The sequence below is a fragment of the Vigna angularis genome, chromosome 1 (genome assembly GCF_016808095.1).
Source record: "Vigna angularis cultivar LongXiaoDou No.4 chromosome 1, ASM1680809v1, whole genome shotgun sequence".
Lineage (NCBI taxonomy): Eukaryota > Viridiplantae > Streptophyta > Magnoliopsida > Fabales > Fabaceae > Vigna > Vigna angularis.
Window position 1 is genome coordinate 32,997,887 of NC_068970.1, and position 23,082 is coordinate 33,020,968.

Consider the following 23,082-nt stretch of genomic DNA (forward strand, 5'->3'; position numbering starts at 1 on the left):
GAAAAAAGAGTGGAAGACGGGGAAACACCACTCCTCTTATCCCTTTAAAGATGAGGTGAATCTATCGTTAGGATTTCTCGAGCTATTTTGGCCCTTCACTCTAGATATGTGTGGATAAGACAATGTTACACTAATTTGAATGTTCTCTACTATATAAAACCCTCCATCAAAAATATCTTAATTCTCGTGTACTTTTGCCCTTTGTTTTCTTTCTTCTATTCCTTTCTTTATTCTCTTTGTTTTTTCCATAACTAGCTACACCAACACAATGCATCACAGTCACCAATACCCGCTTCCTTGTTTGTATTGCCACCCACATAGCTATATTAGGATGGTAATATATTCTACTCGCTGCCCTTTTCTGATATAATGTTATATATATAGAACTGACAAAGTTTACTTTAAAGACTATTTTTACCTTGATTACTTATTTATATTATTATAAGCTCCAAGTAATAACCTTCGTGCATGGAAAATAATGCAGGTTCAGAATCTCATTGAGAGGTGCATGCTGTTTCACATGAGTCAAGAACAGTGCATAAGGGCTCTGGCAGAACATGCAGGGATTAAACCACTTGTTACTGTTACAGGTCATTATCTTCACTTGATTTGTTTGAGGTCGGAGGCTCTCAAAACAGAAGAAAGTAGCACTTGTCTGTGTTACACTTGGTGTTTCTTAGACGGCTTGATCGTGTGGATTAAACTGTGTTATTTTGTGCAGTGTGGAAAGAGTTGCAAAAGGAGAACAGGGAATTCTTTAGAGAATATTTGCAGGTTGTCACTCCCAGACCATCCATAAGTAAGATCCTTTGAACTAAGATGTGTTTCATCTTTTGAACTGAGACGTGTATGAACATATAAACTAATTATCAAGATTTTATGACCATTAACCTTTTCTATGATTAGGCTGCAATAGTTATCACCAGTATAATGATATCAGTTCTGGTTTTTTTCCTTTCAGGTAGATATTTTCAAAGGGCATCAAAATTGGCTAGAAGAAAGCACTGGAAGATGAAGTGAATGTAGGCTCATGAGTAATCCTACAAGGGAAAAGTGAGCTAGATTTCTCTGTTACCATTTAGTGAAAGATGGATCAGGGAAATATTAGCAATGACTAATCATTGCAATAAAGTTACTAAGCCTAATTTTGTGGGCTTCCCTCTCTAATGGTTTGTGGGTGCAGACTCTTCTTCTTGCCACATATAGCGTGTGTAGTTCTTTAATACAAGATGCTTTTCTGGGAAGCATTAAAGAATAAAATTGTACCATAGTCGCATTAGGTTTAACTTTTGGTGTATAAGAATGCAATATGTGATTAAAGTCTTTTACATTTCTTTTTGTGTGATTTTCCAATTTCAGGTTAGATTTCTTAGTTTTATTTTTTCTTTTTTTGGTGTCTGTGTTATCCTTATTTCTAGCATTATGATTGCCAGAAATCTGTTATTGCTACTTGTATAATTTTGACAGTTAATTCAAATGTACCAAACTTAAGTGTAGAGCCTTTTGGTAAAAGTTAGTAGTAATAATTTTCGGTTTTTTCTGCCAGTTTTGGACTCAAACAAATTACACCTTGGCAACCAGCTGATTGTGTTACTGCAGATTTGGTAACTCCATTGACATCACAGTGATTTTCTAAAGCAACAAATACTTTTTTTATTGTAATTTCACCTTAATTTTATTCTCAACTAGATTCAAACCACCAATCCAAACACAATTAGAGATATATATGGAGAAATTTTCACTTGACCAATAAACATTTGTGTGATCCTGAAAAAAATGATGTTGATATGTTGGATCAGAAAAGGGTGTCAGTCAAAACTAAGAATCAGTACTACAAGACACTTTCTAAAGGTTAAAGTCTAAAAGATAAGGAATGTTTTATCATTCACACTCTTTTGGGAAGTATACTCCATCATTTACACCATGTAAATGAGTTAAATGTAAAGTCACAATAAGATACGATATGGGAAAGTAAGAGAGATAGCACAGGTGTAAAGCGAGTGTGAAAACAAAATTGAAGTTTCAGGTTTCAAATTGTTAGCTATCTAGAGTACTCAACTCGTTTTCATTCGATGCAGTGGCAACTTCAGCTTTAAGACAGAAAACAGATTGTTGTGATGTGTGCTGAGCCTTCACTCGAAAGGTGTCCTTGATTAGACAGAATTCCTTGGAACCTTTCTTCCACGGAAACCTTGGCCTTCTTTGTTGACCTTAAAGTTTCACAAATGAAGTTAAGTCATATGCACTCTGGCAAAAGTACTGTATTATAAACAGGGTAGGCTTACATTACCTTAGAAATTCACTACATTACATATACGGTACAGCGTGGGGACCGTGACTAATATAATCACATTACGAGAATGGCATTTTTTTTATATACAATATTGCTATTCTTTTTTAGCAGAGTTACAGTTACTGGCAAAAGTTATGATTTCTTGGTCAAAGATCTTCTTTCAGTACATTCCATTATTAAAACCATTCTCTAACATAAGCATCGTAAATCAATTGCGTGCATAAATGCTTCTAATAATAATACTGGGAAAAACATGTTTTTGTTGCCTGTACTTCCACTTAAATTGGTCTTAAATATTAAATACTGAGTAAGAAAGTAATAATGAAAGAACTCAACTAAAATAAAAAGATGAATAGAGAGAAAAAATATAATAGACTATAATGTAATTTTATTATATCTTTTTCTAACTTCAATTAGAAAAGGTTTAATGTCACCAGAAGTCCTTTTTTTTGTCCAAAATCTTAAATAGATTCCTTTTCTTTTCGGCGTATCAATTGGGTCCTTTTTATTGTTAATTTGATTCAATTAGAGGTCTGCCGTCAAATTCAGCAAACGGCCGTTTAATAATGGGTAACGTGGCATGCTCACTTAAATGTGTAATGACATGTGGCATTAAAATTGATTTTTGTTTTAAAAAAAAATTAAGGAGAGAGGTGATATCAGATGGAGTGAAGGGCAAAGGTGGAAAAATTAAATTTTTTTAGTGAGCATCGCGCTAAGCTACATCTCCACATTGTTGACGCTCGTCGAAGAAACAATCCTTCCGGTGACGGTTCCGAGCGCGGAGATGGAGTCGTTGAGGCGGTCCAGCGCGTCACCGATGACGGAACTGTAGACGTTGATCGCCTTCTGCAGACGCGCATCGTGTTCTGCATTGGCACGGAGCTTGGAAGGGAAGTTGGAGAGCTTGGAGAGCTCGTCAATGGCGACGCGTAGCGAGAGCTTGAAGAGGAGCTCCGGGTCGGTTATGTTGGATTCCAGCAACGAGGATATGGTGGAAAAATTAAAAATTTTTAGGGTTGTCACCTTTAATTAGGGGAAAGGTTGTTATTATTACGGTTCGTGTGAAGGGGAAAAATCGCGTTGTATGTTCGATTGCCCATTGCATATGCGGTGGTAGAAGGAGAAAACCCTTGATTTTTTGTTCTTTAGTCATTATTATTCTTCTGCTCTTTGCTGCTTACTCACTCTTTCTTCTAATGTCTAGAGTGATTCTTTCTACCATTTTCTTTTCTTGTACGTGGATTTCTGCTAATAGGGTTAGTCAGAAAGGGAAAAGAGGAAAATTTCTTTGGATTTTGAAGTCTCTGGTTTCATGTTTGTTTCTAAAGTATAGCTTGTGAGGTTTTTTCTTTTTATGAGTGGAGCGGGTGCGGGACGGGTTTCAACTTATCAAAATTCAAGAACGAGCCTTGCAAATTCAGGGGTTGGAGAAAGATAGGAAAAGTTTTGATCTTTTTGGGTGCAGATAAACAACTTTTGTCGTTACCCATTTAAGTTGAAAGTCTTAATTCACATTAATTGGTGTTTATGATTGATAAAAGCTATTAAAGTGAAAAGATTGATTTTTTTATAACGTCTTAACACTTTGGTTGTTTCTGCAGTTGTTTACTCTAAATTTTTGGCCAATGGAACACAGTTGGAAAAGAAAGTCTCCATAAAATGAAGACTTTTTACACTTGAATGACTTTTCTCTGGATGACCTTAATGAAGATCTCTTAGAGAGGGTGCTTTCATGGCTACCAACTTCCTCCTTCTTCCGCCATACTTCTGTCTGCAAGAGATGGAAGTCAGCTGTTGCTTCTGTGAGTTTCAAGCTTGCCTGCTCATAGAAGCCCTAAAAAGTTTTAATTTTTCCACCTTTGCCCTTCACTCCATCTAGTATCACCTCTCTCCTTAATTTTTTTTAAAACAAAAATCAATTTTAATGCCACATGTCAATACACATTTAAGTGAGCATGCCACGTTACCAATTATTAAACGGCCGTTTGCTGGATTTGACGGCAGACCTCTAATTGAATCAAATTAACAATAAAAAGGACCCAATTGATACGCCGAAAAGAAAAGGGATCTATTTAAGATTTTGGACAAAAAGAAGGACTTCTGGTGACATTAAACCATTAGAAAACAATAACCTTCTCTCTTAGAATTACAAAAAACAATTATAACAATAATTAAAAAAAAAACTTATTTTGGTGAAATTAGTCAAATTCTCGTACCCTATTTTAATCTTGCTATTATGTTGTTTATTTTTTCGACACCACATTAGTATCAATTCATATAAACTCATAAAGTTATCAATATTAATTACTTTGTCATAGTATCTTATAGGTTTTTGTTAGTGTGAATATTTTTCATATTCACACTTCATTTCTTTCATCACTTTTGGAATGAAGCCCTAGTGTATACCTATGTGTTTTATCCTAAAATACAATATATGATTTCTTGCAATGCTCAACATATTCCGATTGTTATAATATATAACAAGTTTTTGTTGTTTGTATTCAAGTTCATCATTCTTAAGTTTTGAATCCAAATAACTTTTTTTGCATGCTTGAGTAGTTATCATGTTCCAACGAGACAAAGCTACAACATCTTACAAAGTGGATGCCAACTTCTCGTCTCTATTATAAGTGTAAACATATAGTCAATAGTGAATATTCTTTTATAAAAATTTGAATTAACATAGCATTTGACAACTAATTTTGATAATTCAAAACATAATGCAACACTTAAGGTTCTTTTGATGTATTATATAAGGGTTCTCTTAACAACACTATAATGCTCTCTACCAAGATTTGCAATGAACTTGTAATCACTCTCATTATTTATGCATTGTCTAATCTTGTACAAATCATGTCATAATAAGGCTTTTATCCACTTGAAACATTTTCATTCTCTTTGTTTCATTTCTAGGACTCATAATTGAGAATAACCTACAATTGATATGAAATGAGGGTATAAATTGGTTTGCAACCTTACATGTTAAAGCGCCACAAGAATTATAGTAAGTAATTATTTTGAGAAAGTCAAATCTTCTCATATTTTTGTCTTAGGTAAATTTGCAACCCAAAAATCTTATTTGTTGGTCTCAAGTTTGTCATATCAAACTTTCAAGCCAATTATGCCATCAATTCTTTTATTTGAACTTTATCGGAGCCTACCTCTAATATATCATCCACATAGAATAATAGGATGATGAAATAATTCTCATCAAACTTATTAATAGGTATAATGGTCTAAATTCAATATTTTGTAACCAAGACTTCTAATAGAGGAATCAAATCTCTTGTACCAACAATTGACATTTACAAAGTTTTCTAGTTCCTTAAAGTCTTTTGGTTGCATCATATATATATATATATAATTCAAGTTTTTAATGAATAAAAAGTAATTTTTACATCCAAATGCTTAAGATATAAAACAAATGCAATACACAAGGCCAAAAAAACTCTAATTATTGTCAATCTAACAATTAGCAAGAATATCTCACTAAAATGCCTTCTTTTTTAGCATACTCCATTATTTTCAATGTAGCACGATATTGTTCCACTTGATCATTGTTATCTCATTCGATCTTATATGCCCATTTGAAACTAATGATTTTTCTACATTTTGGAGCTCAATAAACTCTCATGTATTGTTTCCATAAGCAACCTCTATTTTTTCTTGCAACACTATCATCAACAAAGAAGTATCTAAAACACTTACATCACTTGAAAAGTTAAAGACTCTCCTTCATTTAGAAGACAATACAAATCATAGCTTGTTATAACAAATTGTGAGTGCCAAGATAGTTTAACCTTTCCTCTTGTGGACCATCAAAATCCTCCATTACTAATCTCATTTGACTCTTATTCTTCATGCTCTTGTTCAATAAGAAAAATTGTCAAAAGGCATATTCCTTGTATATGCTATGGTAGTATCCTTTGGGAAGATGTAATTTATTTGTTCATTTTGTAGTTTATTTTTTTGCAAAGACTACATCTCTAAAACCACCTTATAGGTAATAGGATCCTATAGGTGATACTCTTTCATATTATTAGCATAATCCAAATATACACATTTTTTGGATTTTAGGCACAACTTTACTCTTTTGTGGAGTTATACATCACATACATAGGACAACCTAATACATGTAAGGAAGAACAATGAGTTGGTTTGCCATTCGAGATTTCCAAAAGTGCTTTCAAACCTTTCATAGTGATCAATTTATCACGTAATAAATAAATTTAACTACCTATAAAGAATTTGTCACTCTTCCTATTCTTAGCATAATTCTTGTTCTAGTCCAAAAGTGTTGTATCACATCATTTTGTTGAGGTGTACGTGGAATAAAAAGTGGTCTCTTAATAACTTCTTACTTTTAGAATGCTAAAAAAAATCTCCATTTACATATTTTCCTGCATTATTTTTCCTCTCACACTTAATTCCTTTTTCAATTTCAAGCTCTACTCATGCTTTGAATTTCTTAAATACTAGAAACACATCTAACTTTATTTTGATAGGGTATATAAAAAATCCCCTAGAATAATCATTAATAAATGATACAACATATTTTTCGCCTTCGAGAGATTATAATAGTGATTCCCAAACATTATAATAAATTAAGTATGATATTTGTCTGCATCTAGTATACATGCTAGCAAACTTCAATTTATGTTACTTGTTTATCACATAATGCTTGTAAGAGGGTAAACTAACCATTTTGAGCCTAGACAAGAGATTATGTTCTACAAATATTTTCATACCTCGCTCTAACATATGACACTCTATAATGACACATCATCATCACTTCCATTTGACTTGTTGATGCAATAATTGTTGTATTTTCTTCTTACAATGCATCTCCCAAAACCACATGCAAATTGCTCACAATCTTCTCGTCTTTCATTACTATCAATTAAGATCTCACCTTTAGTATGGATCTTACGCTCAAGGTTATCTAATTGTTTGATAAAAAATAGATTATTCTTGAAGTTCTTCACATGGTATACTCCTTAAACTATGTGTACAATATCATCTTACTTTTTTATTTTGACGGTATTGACGTAGTGAGTTTTAAGGCATGGTCATTTTCCATGAACATTGATCCACCTAAGATTGATTTATAAGTGTAAAGCCAATATCAATTTGAAGTCATGTGATAAGTTACACTTGACTCTACTATCCACTTATCTTGTAATTGTTTTCCATTATTAGAACTAATTTCTACATCACTCACTAAAATATCTCCGTCTTCTAAGGTATTTGCAACACAACCTTGTGAACTTGATTCTTTAAAGTTCTTTTATCCATTCTTTATATGAAAACAATCTTCCTCTAAAATTTCTCTTTTGCCTTAATGCTAGCATTTGGTATACTTCTTACTTAGAGACTTTGATCTATCATGAGTTAAACTCCCACTAGTCACATTTATTGATCTACCTCGAATCATCATCAAAGCTTTTGCTTACTTTGAACTCTCCTCCCCTTTTTCTTTACTTTTTTCACTTGGATTCTTTTTCAAGAATAACTTTGACAACATCTTCAAAGTGTAGGTATATTATATTGATGTGGTCATGAGAGTATATAGTATACATTTTTTTCTTCAAGACTATTCTCATGTTAACCTCATACATGAATTAAAATTAAGTCTAAGTAGAAACATGTAAACACTTTTTTTCTGTAATGTAATAACAATGTAGAATGCTTTTGTAATAAACAATTCGTTATACATGGATTATGTTTGTCTATGTGTTTACGAGATTTAAAAATTTAAAGAAAATATAAATATTTTTAAGTTTATATTAAATAAAATAAATGTGAGAAATAATTTGAAAACTTTAAAAATAAAAATGTTTATAAAAATGTAAATAATAAATTTTTATGAAAATATAATAATAAAATTGACTCTTTAAAAATATAAAAAAATATGTAAAATAAACTTATTAAAAAGACAAATCAGTTGATGAATAAATTATGTTAATATATATTGCTAGATTTATTTAATATTATTTAGAAAAATTGTAATTTTAACGGTATTTTATTAATAAAGGTTATAATAACGTGTATAAATACACAGCTGTTACTCAAACCTCCGGTAAGTTTAGAGGTTTGTAAATTTGGGAGGTTTTATAGAAACGCTAGTAATTTTTCCGGAGGTTTTTCCTTTTTTTTGTAATGCAATAATAATAATAATAATAATAATAATAATAATAATAATAATAATAATAATAATAATAATAATAATAATAATAATAATAATAGTATAGAATGTTTTTATAATAAATAAACAGTTACATCTGACTATGATAGACGAGTGTGATGATGATAAGTCTTTTCTACTGAAATAATTAATAAGTCTTATTAAGTAATTGTACTATTTCTCTGTTGGATAAATTGACACTACATACACACTGCCAAAACAAATCAGCTCCTATTCAAACACATGTGTTTGGATCGAATGAAAAAAAAAATCATTTGAATAAGAAAAAAATAAAGAAAAATAGAAAAAATCATTTTTATTTATATACTATTATATTTTACTTATTAATAGACTTGATATTAGAATAATTTTTATTGAACTTCGTAATAACTAAATATTTACCAAATATATCATTGTTGGAGAAATTACCTTTTATAAAATGTTTTGGTATGAAAATTATTATAAAACATTGTGTTTTATTAGAAATTAAATTATAAAATATTTCCTTTATATATATTTTATGAAACTCGCATAAAATATCATTTATAACAAATTATATATGAAAGTTACATTACAGTTTATTATGAAAAATTGCTTATTTTTTTATCTCTCTTCCCATATCACACACATTATATACTTATAAATTTATAACTTGTATTCCTTATATAAATATATATTAAGAGTTGGTGAATATTTTGGATTTGCATGAATATTTTTCCTTTTTATTATCACTGAAAAAAAATGATTTGGTTTTACCTGGGAAGCATTGGGAGACTCTACATGGCAATCCAGATGCAGAATTTTACAGCTGTCTGCTTCTCCTTTGCAGTGAGAAGGGGGGAAATTGGCCCACTAAAAATCACCAAAAGCAAACATAAACAAAAGTACCTTTCTTCACCACAACTTACTGTCAAAAGCCTTACATTTTTTGCCGCAGTGCTGAAAGCTTCTCTGTGGGCCATTTTAGGGTTTTCAGCTTTTAGCCTTTTAATCTCTTCTCTGCATATTTAACTAATATTAGTGTTAGAATTATTCCTAGTTTTGAATTTATGGTTTCTTTTGTAGTCTATGCACACAACTTTGTGCTGTTAAAACATTACTTGATGAAGCAGTTATAAGCAGATGGTGTCCTCTGTCTCTTCTCTGGGGCTGAAAACATTCCAACATGAAAAAATGAATAAATTAACAAAACTTGCTTCAAGCTTAGTAATATTTATCAAAGTTTTTACGTACGTTTATTCACAACGCTGGAAGTTTGAGGCGTGTTCTCTTCCTCACAATCAGAATAGGTTACTACGGATGAACTATAGTTCTTCAAAGTCTTGCAGGCTGCACCATCTTCTGAACTACCTTCGTTTGGCTGCAGAATGAGAATATTCACAAATGCATTCAAATTTAATCCCCTTGAAGTTAAAAATAAGGTTTAAATATGTCATGTTTTCATATATGCACATAAAAAGCGCACAAAAAACCCATTCTTTACCTATAGTTTTTGTTTCTTCTTAGATGCTACAAGACATTCTAACATAAAATTTGACAACTTTTTTGAAGTTAAAAAGGTAAATATGTGGGTCATTGTGCTACTTCTAGAAATAAAGAATTGAAAGGTAACGAAGATGACCTCAACATGAGAAAGAGAAGCACGAAGCTGGAAAGGGACAAAGGAAGTTTTGTTCATATTAACAGAGAGAAGGCTTGTGCAGTGGCCGCATCTGACTGTCACCACCGTTGATAAACTGCTGCATGGGACGCTTACCTGCACCTCACAACATTGAATTGGAAACAGAAATACGAAAAAGAATAATTAAAAGCAATCAGTAAGGTCTTTAGAGAACTCGTTACCATTAATATTGTGGTGCAGAATCCACATTCTACGTAGCATATCTGTTCTGGAAGATCGAAAAGATGGTTCAGTGTTGACATGGTTGTCGTGCATGTGTTTGAAGTGTTTGAGAAAGAGAGAGATTGAAGATGTAGCTCACTGTACACAAGTAAGAATTTATAGCTGAAAGTGATAATTTCTCTCTCCCTTTAATGATTTGAGGTAGGGGTACTTAAATGCTGATTTTTATTGCCGGAATGCACTCCAACATTCACGCTAAGTACCACGAGACTTTACGTTTTTCAAACCTTTCATGATATTTAGAGGTTCAGGGCCAAAATTACAGTCACTCCCTTATAAGAACATCGTTTATGATCATTTCTAATTTAAAGGTGATATTTAAATTTGACAAATTATATATATTTTATTCAAAAGTGGATGGAATAATCAATGGTTAACTAAACCAAAACTCATGAATAATGAACAAATATAGTTTGTGACTCATCTATGGCAATAAGTGGAAAATAAGAACAAGTTGCCCAAGAAACATGAGTCTCTTCAAAACAAAATATAAAATTAAATATATTTTTATTTTAAGATGCGAAATTAAAATTCGTTTCTATTTCAAATTTTGATATATTTTGATTTTCAAATTTTAAAAATTAAGGTATATATAATTTTTTTTAAATTAACAAAAAAATATTTGTTCGGTTTGTTAAATGATATTTTAATTTAACAGTTAGAACTTGTTAAATTAATGTAAATAACTTAAACGTCGTCCTAAAATAAGTTTAACAAGTAAAAAAATAATATAGTTGGATTAGAATAACTATATTTTTTTTTTAAATTTAAAAATAAAATTATATCAAAATTTGAAATATAGACAAAATTTAAATTTGGATCAAAGTTTAAAAATTAAAAATATATTTTACCCTAGAATATAAGCACAGTAAAAATTAGTCATATGAAAGAAAACTCTTACAAATAAAAATTAAAAGAAATAGTTTTATACTCAAGATACTCAAATAAATCCACAAATAAATAATATTTCTTTCTTTTGAATGCAACTTACAAGATAGTGTCATTTTAAAGATTAGTTGAGCCAAGATAGATTAAAAATGAGTTTCAAACAATAGCACATGAAAAAAATATCGTAAGTAATAAAGACACCTAGTATGAACACTTTCCCAACAATAATGTCTAAACTAATAATTACACTTAATGTCTCACTACTCTTATGATTGATATACAAAGTTATCTTTTTAAGTTTGATTTAGCACATGAATGACCCTTAAAAAATAGAAAGAAAAAAAACATGTGAAATAATTTCAACATTCGCATACACTTAAAAGTAACATGTACATTATGTAATCTTTTAAGATGTGACATGTACATTATGTAATCTTTTAAGATTTGTAGAATATTGTTTGATTTTTTTTAGAATATTTTATAATCTTTAAACAAGTTACATTTTATTTTGTCTCTTTATTTCTTCCCACATTTCCTTAAGTTTTTCTACGTAAATCTTTATTGAAACTTCTTTTTCCTTCTTGATATTTTTGTTTGAAATTTTTATTCTTCTTTAACTTTAGTTTTACTTCTTCATTTGATTCTCCTCCACTTCAAGCCACACCTAAAAAAAGGTCAAAAGTGAATATTTCAAGAATATCCTATTCGGCGTGAATGGATCCATTGTAGCCAATCTATTATGTTTAGTTTTTTTATCTTGGTGATTGATATGCATTTCCATAGCAATAAAAAGTAATTAATTTTGCATTTCTTTCGTCAGATAAGATTTTTAACGTTATTATTTTTCTTATGCAACTATAAGGTTAATAAAGTGTTAATACTATAACATATTAAATCAAAGTAAACGTGGATAAGTTTAGGATATTTCTATTGGGACTTAGACTCATACTTGAAATTTTGACAGCATTTACTACATTTTATGACTTCTTTGGTAGTTTCTATAGTGATGAAATATCATCTACAAATTTACTTGTACAATAAGTGATTTTTCCTCCGTCATTTAATTATTGTGACTTTTAAGTTATGATATTCTAAAGTTTTTAAATAACTGAGTTTGAATACTACATTATTTCATACTTGAGCTCTTAAATAAATTTTCATATTTGCAATGCAAAAATGAATTCTCATCGAAAAAACATGAGTTAAAAGTGATAAGCCTCGATATTAAAATGAGAGGGGACATTAATTAATACAATCATAACAAGAGGCTACATAACAATGATAAAATCTTATCGTAGAGATAAGATTACACAAAATAACCCACCAACCACACAACAATGTACTACTAAGTGATGAAATGTGCAAGACAACTCGTTACAAAACAAATCCAGATTCTACGGGAAAGCACAAGAAGCGAGATGAAGAAGGATATCAACAATAAATAAACCAATGAGAAACTAATGAAGAAATGGACAAATGACTACCACTTGTCATTAATTATATTTTATATGTGTTAGTACTTAGTGTTTTGGAATGACTTTTAAATCTATCAAAAGAATATAAAATGGAAATATTTTGATTATATATATATAAACTTCTGTGCAGTACGAGAATCTAACTTTAAATAAACAATGTACATAATTTTTTATACGCGAATTGAAATACCTCAAACACTCCAATATTTATATACAGTATACTCTGCTGATTAAAGAAAATTGTTTCGAAAGTTTATCATTTTGAGATTTTTTTTGTCTGATTTTTTTTTCACTGGCCTTTTTTATTTTTGTCTCACAATCCCTAAGGGAATATTTAAACTTTTGGTAGGATGTGAAGGTTAAAGTGTTAACAACGAAGGACATTATAGATGAATAAATTTGGTGGAACACGTATATGGTATGGGAAAGAAATATCTAAGGAAGAAAAGTCTAAGACGGTAACTTTTCATAATATTGTCAAATTCTTACGAATAGAAGTAATGACTATGGTTGATTTTGCCATCATTTGGTCCTTAAAATGTGAGTGAAATGCACGGATTATTACCACTGGTAAATTACTCCTTATTGCAGTGGCCCAAAGTTCTATGGTACTTGGCTGAGTGACTTAAAATAACTTGTTTGTTTCATGTGTTGTTTTCTCTTTTATTGATACTCGTAGCTCGAGCCCCCTCTCCTTGTCCTAGATCAAATTCAAAGTGTAGAAAGATCTCCCCATGGAGGAAAGGGAAGGTTTCAGAAGGGTACATGTGAAACAGTAGAAGGTAAATGGACATCTTAGGATTTGTCTTTCGTGAAAGACAGAAAAAATAATTGACCATTCAAAAAGGTATCTCCTCGCTTTCGGTGCTCTCAAACTATTTCTTAACCATGTCTCTTAACAAAATGAGAAACTGGTTCAAACAGTAGCCATGAAAACTGCAATATGTCTATTATGGGAAAGCTTGATATCAGGGATTTGATGAAGATCTTAGTGACAATATCTTTGAAATGCATAGCATTCGTTTCATGAACTTGATACACAACACAGAGAAAATTCAATACGAAAGTTGGCCTTGTTTTCTTTAGTGCAGACAAGGCTCATGGATATAATCCTGTTGAAGGAAGTGTATTCCCATGATCTAGAATGCATGGGACCATGTTGTTATTAGAAAGGATCAAATTATGTGAAAGGAATCTTTATGAGTCGTGTTAATGGGCACTTCCAACAAACAAAATGAATGAAAGGTGCATGGTTGGTGGGAATCAAGAGCCGCTATTTGCTTCTCTTGTTGATTTATTTGGTGAGTGTATCTGAGTAACACACATGCATCTTATCTTTGTTATTTCTAAGTACTGCATACCTTGAAAAGTTTCTTCATTTCACTTTTGACGATTTTGGCTTTACACTCAAGGATGGTCCCTCTACTTACCTGTTCATTTATTGCATGTGCTCGTATTGATCCCAATCTTGTAAAAGCCGCGTGGCCCAGAGAAAAAGAAAGAAAACAACAACCTTGTAAGAGCCAAAAGACAAGTCTCCTTTTCTACTCATGTTTTCATTCAGAACTCACCCTGTGTGAAATCACCTCTTTTATGGAAATTAAAACAAATTTTTTGAACGTGTCTCATACACTGATTTTAAACGATATACAGTCAAATATTATAATTTTTTTAATGATTTTAGGTTATTTTTGCAGTTCTAAGAAACAATTTTCTACAAAATATGTTTATCCCTTCAACATTTGATGATAGAATTTCACTAAACAAAATATACCTTTTAGAACCTATTTAATTGTAGAGGCCATAACAAATCGCTAAAAATGTTTTAGTCCGATTTTTTTAATTATCACAATTTTTTATATTGTTTTGACAATTTTAAATTTAGTTGAGTGTTTTTTTCTCGTACTTCTACTTAAAAGAAAAGGTGATTAAAGTTACGTCTTGATGAACTGGATGAATGAGATTGGGGTGTTAAGAATATAGATACATAGAATATAAATAGAAATGGGAAAATTGAGTGGTATATAAGAAAAAGAATATCTACAAACATTAAATATTAAAATTTTATATTAAAAGTGATGTCAGGTTTTTTTTATAGAACAATTCATACTTTATAAGATATCAATGATAAAATTCATACTTTAAAAAAATTTATTGACGGAAATAAAATTGTTGGTAGAAAAACATTTGTTAATTTACTTTATTGATAAAAAATAAATTAGTTTTTGAATTAACAACATAAATATTTCTCGATAAATTCTATCGATAACATTTGTAAATAATCTAAAATTGTTATTATCGATGAATTTATCTATCCGTAAAATATGCTATATTTTCCACTCTAAGCTTTGATAAAAATTCATTGATAGAATATATAATTTTGATTGTTAATAAGTTTGGTGGAAAATTTGGTGTCAAATTTTTTGTTTATTATGATGAAATATGTTTATAAATTAATTAAAGATGTTAAAAGAGAAGAAGAAATGAAGTAGAAAGAAAAGTAGGAAAAGAAGTGGAAAGGAAGAAGGAGGAGAAGAGAAAAGTTAGACATGATATAACAACAATGTCGATACTATAATGACAATAATAACACAACGACAATAGCAAATTTTGTTGAAATATATAAACAACTTATTTTGTGGAAATATTTTTTAATCTTTCATGATTCTCACTTATCTACGTACTATTTTTATAAATAAGAATAAAAATATTTCTATTTCTCGATTCATTAAATAAAAAACTTAATTATATAAAAAAAGTAAATAACTAGTAAAATTGTGATCATCGTTGAAATCAGACCTCCAATGTCACTTAAGCTAATGATAAAGGGGGTAAACAAACAAATGAAGAAGAGCAGTATGATGAAATGTTCCAATAAGATAACAAAGAACACATTTCACAGCTTTCCGGTGGTTTTCTATTGGTTTGGTTGATGCATGCACTGGCAGACCTTGTTGACAGAGTAAAAAGTAAGTAAGCTTAGGACACGTATTGCAAAGCTCCCATAATGGATATGTACAAAATCATGTCATGAAAGGTTATGGTGTCATCTTGAGTGACACTCAAAGATGTTATCGGTGGAGCAGATGGAGGTTTTGGCTTCATGCATGGTGAAAAAGGTCTTTGATGTATTGAGTTTGAGATAAACGAAATTTTCCTTGGTCCACATAGCCTCTACGCCAAGAAAATAATGTAAGGGATAAGATCTTTTAAAGGAAAAAGGATTGTTTAGAGATAAAATAAGAGAAGAAATTTCATGTGTAATTATGTCATCAACATATCTCAGAAAAGCGTGGTTTTAACATCAAATTTGGTGAATCGGTTATTTAAATGAGATGGCATGGGCAAGCACAACATGAACAACAGACTTAATGATTGTACTGAATGTCTAGTATAATCAAATCTCACCACTTGATGAAAACCAACCTACTAAGCTTTATGACATCCAAAAAAACTCAATCTACCTTAATTTTGCATCCCACAATACTGGCTAGCACCTTCGCAAGAGTCCAAAAATTATTTTTATAAGAGCATCGTGTTCAAATTGCACGACACTCAACCAAGCAAGATTAGCAAGCAAGATTAGCAATAGCTTCTTTATACATGATTGGTTCAGAAAAAAAAAATAGAAACATTTATATTTATTTAATACATATTATAAAAATAAAATGATCACTAAGAATGAATTTTTATATTTAAAAAAACGTAAAAAAGTAAATGAATAAATATAAAAGATTTATATATATATATATATATATATATATATATATATATTCAAATATCATTTTAATGTAATAATACGGGCAACAACAACAAGCTTGCAAGGAAGTGAGACACAAAAAAGAAGAGAGAAACTTGTATCTGTGTCGATGCTCACATTCAATAGTTTTCTTTATCAAGAAGATAAGAGTTGATAGTTTTATCTTTCTTAGGTGTGCGCAGCAGCTGTATTGATCTTACCTAAACACTTATTCAATCAAACTTATATGCGTAAAATATTATCAATTTATTTAATGCACCGTTACTTTCTTATGTATTTTTAATTTTGTCTAATAATGTGATATCCTGAATTTGATTCTTATAAATGAAAGGGTTAAATGCTTACTTCGTCCTCATGTTAAGAGGTGAATTTCTGTTTATGTTAAGAGGTGATTTTCTGTTTAGTATCCGGTTTTAAAAATGAAGACATTAGATTCTATGTTATGAAAATTGTATGAATAAGGTCCTGTCCGTTAAGTTGACAACAACGGCGTTAAGTCCACGCTGATGTGGCCATACTTTTTCTCTTCTCTCTTCTGCTCTCCATCTTTTCTTTTCTCTTGTTCAACTTTTTCTTTGATGATTTGTTGAACTTGTTCTTTCTTTGTGGACCTTATTCATATATTTTTCATAACACAGAGACCCGATATCTTCATTTTTAAAACCGGGTACTAAACAAAAATTTCACCTCTTAACATGGGGACAAAGTAAACATTTAAGCCTAAATGAAATCTTCTTAATTTAGTTATTACATTTTCAATATTTATTCCAAATGTTATATGATTAACTTAGTAAATCAATTATTTTGAACAAGTTATGTAAGTTAATATTTATACTTTAATTTTGTTAATGAATCATTAATCATTTAAGTTTGGAAAAACAATATTTCTATATATAAAAATTCTAATAATTAATTTTAAAATTAAATACTTTAAAACAAAAACTATAATACATAACAAGCAAAGAAAATCATTGAAAAATCCAACTAAAAGATCAACTTTTCAAAACAAAGAAAACATACTACCCTCACGAGTCTCACCCCCGCACCTCCTTATTTTTCTATTATTCCAACTGTCCCTATCAGAATCACAAAATCACAAAGAATCTTTTAACTGCTTTTATTTTTAATTGATCCATTCAACACTTAAAAGCAAGTACCCATCCCTTACTCTTATGTTGCATTTCATGTTTTGAAACCCTACACCCCTTTTTTTCTCTCTTCTCGCACACAGTGCTCCTCCCATCCAGGTTGGTTGTTCTTTCCTTAAACTTTGTATGATAGAAATATTGTATGTGTTGATATTCATTTCTATGTGTTGTTTGTATGTAGTATTTGTATGTGTTGTTTGTATGTGCTGAGATGCATTTCTGGGTTGGATGGGATGAAATCGATGCCTTAACTGCACTGGTTGAGAGTAGGCCAGCGTTGGAAGAGGGGTTGCAGAGCTCTTCGTACTTGGAAGTGAGATTAAGAGCTCACTGCAGTTTGAAATGTGGTCCAACTATAATTGAAAGTGCGGTTCATACCACATTGTAATTGGAAATGCGGCTGACACACTTGGAAGTGCGGTTCATTGTCGCCTTAGATGGAATTGCGGTCAAGCTTTTCCTTTTTTGCTTTATTATATTTAATTTTTTTTAATTTGATTTGTTTTTTATATTTCTTTTATTCGTTTATTTAATTATTGAATATTTTACGGTTAATATTTTGTAATTTGTATTTTATTTTTATATTTGATATTTATTTAAATATTATTTTTAATGTAATTAATTTTTCTTAATTTTGAAATTTAAATTTGTTTGTTAATTTTTTTTTTAATCTATAATTATTTATTGATATTTTATTTTTCAATATGAATTATTATTTAATTATTTGTTGTATTTTTTTTAGTTTTTATTCGTTTAATAATTTAAATTTAAGTTGTTGTGTTTTTGTGGTTTTTTAAACCTTTTCTATTGATATGTTAACATTTTCTTAATTATTAATTTTTATTATATTTGATATTTATTTAAATATTATTTATAATGTAATTAATTTCAAATTTATATTTGTTCGTTAATCTGTGTTTTTGAAATTATTTATTTATTTAAATAATATTTATTATGCGTAAATTTTTAATTTTTGACTTATTATTTTTTTCTTAATTTATTTTTTAATTTTTAATGTTGTTGTTATAATTTGTAGTTATTTAAGTATTAATTATTAAATAATTATTATTAATATTTAATATTTTGATTATTTATTATTTCTTTCAATATTTATTATTATGTAATTATTTGATTTTTTTGTATTATATTTTTAATATAGTATAATTTATTTTGCATATAATTGGTTAATAGAAATAGTTAGAACTAGAGGTGCATCATCTTCCTATGGTGAGGCTTCATCTTCTCGTGGTGAGTCTTCATCTTCATCACATAATGAAAGGAGCCGACCTACGACATCTGCTCGTAGAAGATGTATAAAAAAATATTGTGTGTACGTCATTCATAAGCATGAGCGTGAAGAGCATGACGAGTATATACATCAAAGGTATGCAATAAATAAAACATAACAAAAAATATTCTAAACTAAATACTAAATAATAAAAAATTAAAGTTATTGAAAATTAAATATAACTTCAAATCATTAACACGAATAAAACAAATAAAAAAAATTCATAACAAAATATTAACTATTACGTAAAAAATAACACCTAAATTATTAACCAATACATTAAAAATAAAATAAAATATTTTAAATTAAATCCAAAGTTTAAAAATTAATACATACAAAAAAGTCAAAACTTCATAACAAATAAAAAAAATTAACAACAAATTAATACAGAGCATAATATATATTAAAAATTCAACAACAAATATAATATATAGAAACACAGCATAATATATATTAAAAATAAATTAACTCATATATAAAATAACAACTACAACATTGGAGAAACTCATATTAGGCAAAAGGTTTGCATTGTACCAGGGAAGAGAAGTTTTGGTAAAAGTGAAGGTAAGGGAACTAACTACATACATCTATATTCCTGGTTGTATAGTTATATATGCATCTGAGTATTTATATATATATATATATATATATATATATATATAAATATATATATATATATATATATATAAATATATAAATATATATATATATATATAAATATATATATATATATATATATATATATATATATATATATATATATATATATATAAATAAACTGCTCCTCTCAACATTTTTTCTTTCCACATACAACCTCCATGCCTATAACCCATTCTCTCAGTTCTGCATCAATCCCAGGCACAACAATACTAAACCCACACTTTGCTCTCTTTTCTCTCACTTCCTTACATTTAGACTTCAATCTAAAAGAAAATACATCAAATTCTAACTCCATATAAAACATCCACTCTCTCACACTCACACACATCACTACAAACTCACCACCCTTCAAACTACTTTTCTATCCCTTGTCTCCATCGTGATTTTCCACCCACACACCATTGCATATTTTTCAACCCCACATGCACCCATGCATAACTATTTATAACATTTTCCCACCTAAATATTATACCCTTACAAGCACCTATTTTTCTTTCTCTTTCTCCCTAAAGTTTCTTTACATTTCCTTTTCTCTAATAACCCCTAAAACCTCCTCAAGGAATACAACAACTTAAATATTATGCAACACGAAAAAAAGCACCCATTTCCCATTCGTCATTTAAAATTTACATACATACCACCTTATACCCAAGCTTTTTTTCTTCAATATAACATAATTGTAACTCTCTCTTTCACACACTCAAACTTATGTAAAAAAAAAAATCTCCATGCAACATCTTCTATCTTTTCTTCAACTTTGCTTACCTAAAACAACCTCAAATACAACAAAATCTAAAACTACCGAACCTGAAGTCATACCTAATACATAAAATAGAGCATAATATATAAAATAACAAATATTAAAAAAACTATCATATACATAAATTACAAAATATTAAAAAAATGCAGTACAAACAATTAAATCAAAGTTGGAAGTGCGGATCCCCTTAACCGTAGCTCGAAGTTCAGTTGGGGACAACCAAAATTTGAAGTTTGACACTATAGAACCGACGTTCGGACGCCGTTGTACCCTTAACTGCAGCTTCAATGCTGGTTAAGGATGTTTACGTGAAATATTGAACTAACCTCGATGAGCTCTCTATCACCACCTTCGTCTATAATGAACTCTGATAACAATGCAATAATAAGGAAATAGATGGAAGAAGAAAGCTTTATATTATCATATGAAATATGAAATCTGTCATATAAATGGAAATGATAGAGTCAAAACCTAATAGTGTAAAAATAACATAATGGGCAGAAGAATATCCCAAAAGGGTCAAGAGAGAGAAAGACACAATTCAAATCCTGCACACCCTTCTCATGTAGCAATATCTTTTCTTATACTCACGCAATGCTTCATACAAAATCTTTCAGTGTGAAATTGGCTATTCTTTTTCTAACACTTTTGCGGTTGCTCTTATTTTCCTCCTTCTTTGTTATGTGTCCATTGGGTTCCACGTCACCTACCTGCTCACTACCTGTACCATTCATAACATTTCTTTTCCCATGGAGATCAACCTTGTCCTCAAGGTTGAAGTTGGGATGCTCAATTTGCAATGTACGCACATCTTCCCAAGTAGGTTTGGAGATATTGAATCCTTCCCATTGGATTAGTACTTGAGGTATATGTTGATTTGCGCGTAAGATGACTCTAAATTGTAACACCTTAAGCGGTTGAATGAAAGGGCCATGTTCATTAGTGAGAAAAGGCAAGGGCAAATATGGTTGTTGATTTTCTCCTTTGAATGGTTTCAATAAGGACACATGGAAAACTTGGTGGATCTTTGTTGTAGGAGGCAATGATAATTTGTGAGCAACAAGTCTAATTCATTGCATTACTAAGAAGGGACCAAAATAACGAAGGCCAAGTTTTTTATTTTTGTGAAGGGCTACTGAATATTGCCGATATGGTTGGACTTTCACAAGCACAAGGTCTCCCACTTGGAACTCCACATGAACTCGTTCATGGTTCGCATATTTCTTCATTAGATTTTGTGCTTTCGCCAAATTCTAGTTGAGACATAGTAGTTTTTAATCACGATACAACAACAATTCCTATAAAGAAGGGGGTTCTGTAGCATCCTTCACATAATTGGGAAGAGTAGGGGAGTCTCTCCCATAAACTGCTTTGAAGGGTGTCATGACAATGCTAATTTGGAAGAAAGTATTATACAGTATTCTGCCCATGACAATCTTACTCTAGCCTTTCGGGTCATCAACTGTGAAACATCTTAAATACATTTCCAAGCATCGATTAAGAGCTTCGGATTGACCATAAAATTGAGGATGGTAGGCAGTACTCACTAATGAACGTGGCCCTAAGCTAGTTCTACCGAGTTTACAAAGTTGTTGCGAAAATTTACTTGTAAAGACTTTGTCACGATTTGAAACTATTGATTTTGGTATCCCATGCAACTTCACCATGGATCACATGAAAATTTCAGCTACTTGCTTGCTTGAATAATCTACCTTAAGTGTGCAAAAATGTGCATACTTAGAGAGATGATCAATGACAACCATAATCACGGAGAAACCATAAGATGGGGGAAGGCCAACAATAAAATCCATGGCCAAGTCTTCCCAAATCTGGTGAGGGATAAGGAGGGGCTGTAAGAGTCCCCGGGCAAAGTAGTGGAGGATTTGACTTGTTGGCATATCAAACATTGTTGTACATAAGATTTAATATCATTGTGCGTACCCTGCTAGTAAAACTGAGAAGAAACCCTTGTCAAGGTGCGCGCAATACCCGAGTGGCCGCCTATAGGAGAGCTATGGAACTCTTGTAAGATATTTTTAATTAAGGGATGTTGAGCTGGTACCACAAGTCTATTTTGAGCTAGTACCACAAGTCTATTCTTCCATAACAACAACTGATTATGAATGGAATAATGAGGACTTAGGGGGTTGCCAGCATTGCAAAGTCTGATAATATCAGAGAGTTGTGAATTCGAAGCAACTACATCATGTGAGTTTATGATGAGATCCCATTTAGGTTGAGAAAAAGCCACGAAATAGGATCTAGATAAAGCATATACAACTAGCTTCTCCGTGCCAAGCTTATACTCAATGGTAAAATATACCCTAATAACTTGTGTAGCCAAGCTTGTTGCTCTAGAGTATGAATGACTTGTTCCATGAGACATTTTAAGCTTTTCTGATCGGTGCGTATGATGAACTTATGGCCAAGTATGTAGTGTCAGAATTTCGCTATAGCCTCGGTGACTACATGGAATTCTTGTGTATAGGCATATTGCTTCTACGTGTGTGGTGACAATTTCTTGGATTAGAAAGCAATTGGGTGTTGGGATTGACTAATAATGACACTGATGTTTTTCCCTAATGCATTAGTTTCCAATATGAATGGATTGGAGAAGTTCGGCAATGCCAACACAGGAGCCTTGGTGATGGCTGTCTTGAGGTTATCAAAAGCAAGATTGGCTTGAGAATCCTAATGGAAATTAGACTTTTTAAGCAAAT

The 23,082-nt window shown here is 30.5% G+C and overlaps 2 protein-coding genes across 2 annotated transcripts; one reads left to right on the forward strand and one right to left on the reverse strand.

Annotated features, from left to right (window-relative positions):
- Positions 1-109: 109 nt before the first annotated feature.
- Positions 110-1,330, forward strand: LOC108339991 (uncharacterized). The gene is made up of 4 exons (XM_017577225.2): positions 110-334; positions 485-590; positions 722-799; positions 962-1,330. Exons 1-4 carry the CDS (start codon positions 269-271, stop codon positions 1,018-1,020), a joined length of 309 nt encoding a protein of 102 aa, XP_017432714.1. The 5' UTR covers positions 110-268; the 3' UTR covers positions 1,021-1,330.
- A 259-nt stretch (positions 1,331-1,589) lies between these two features.
- Positions 1,590-10,454, reverse strand: LOC108342049 (axial regulator YABBY 4). The gene is made up of 7 exons (XM_017579754.2): positions 10,323-10,454; positions 10,102-10,236; positions 9,714-9,840; positions 9,581-9,629; positions 9,404-9,479; positions 9,237-9,332; positions 1,590-2,210 (listed from the first exon to the last, which is right to left on the reverse strand). The coding sequence occupies exons 1-7, from the start codon at positions 10,401-10,403 to the stop codon at positions 2,154-2,156; spliced, it is 621 nt and encodes a 206-aa protein (XP_017435243.1). The 5' UTR covers positions 10,404-10,454; the 3' UTR covers positions 1,590-2,153.
- Between the last annotated feature and the right edge of the window lie 12,628 nt (positions 10,455-23,082).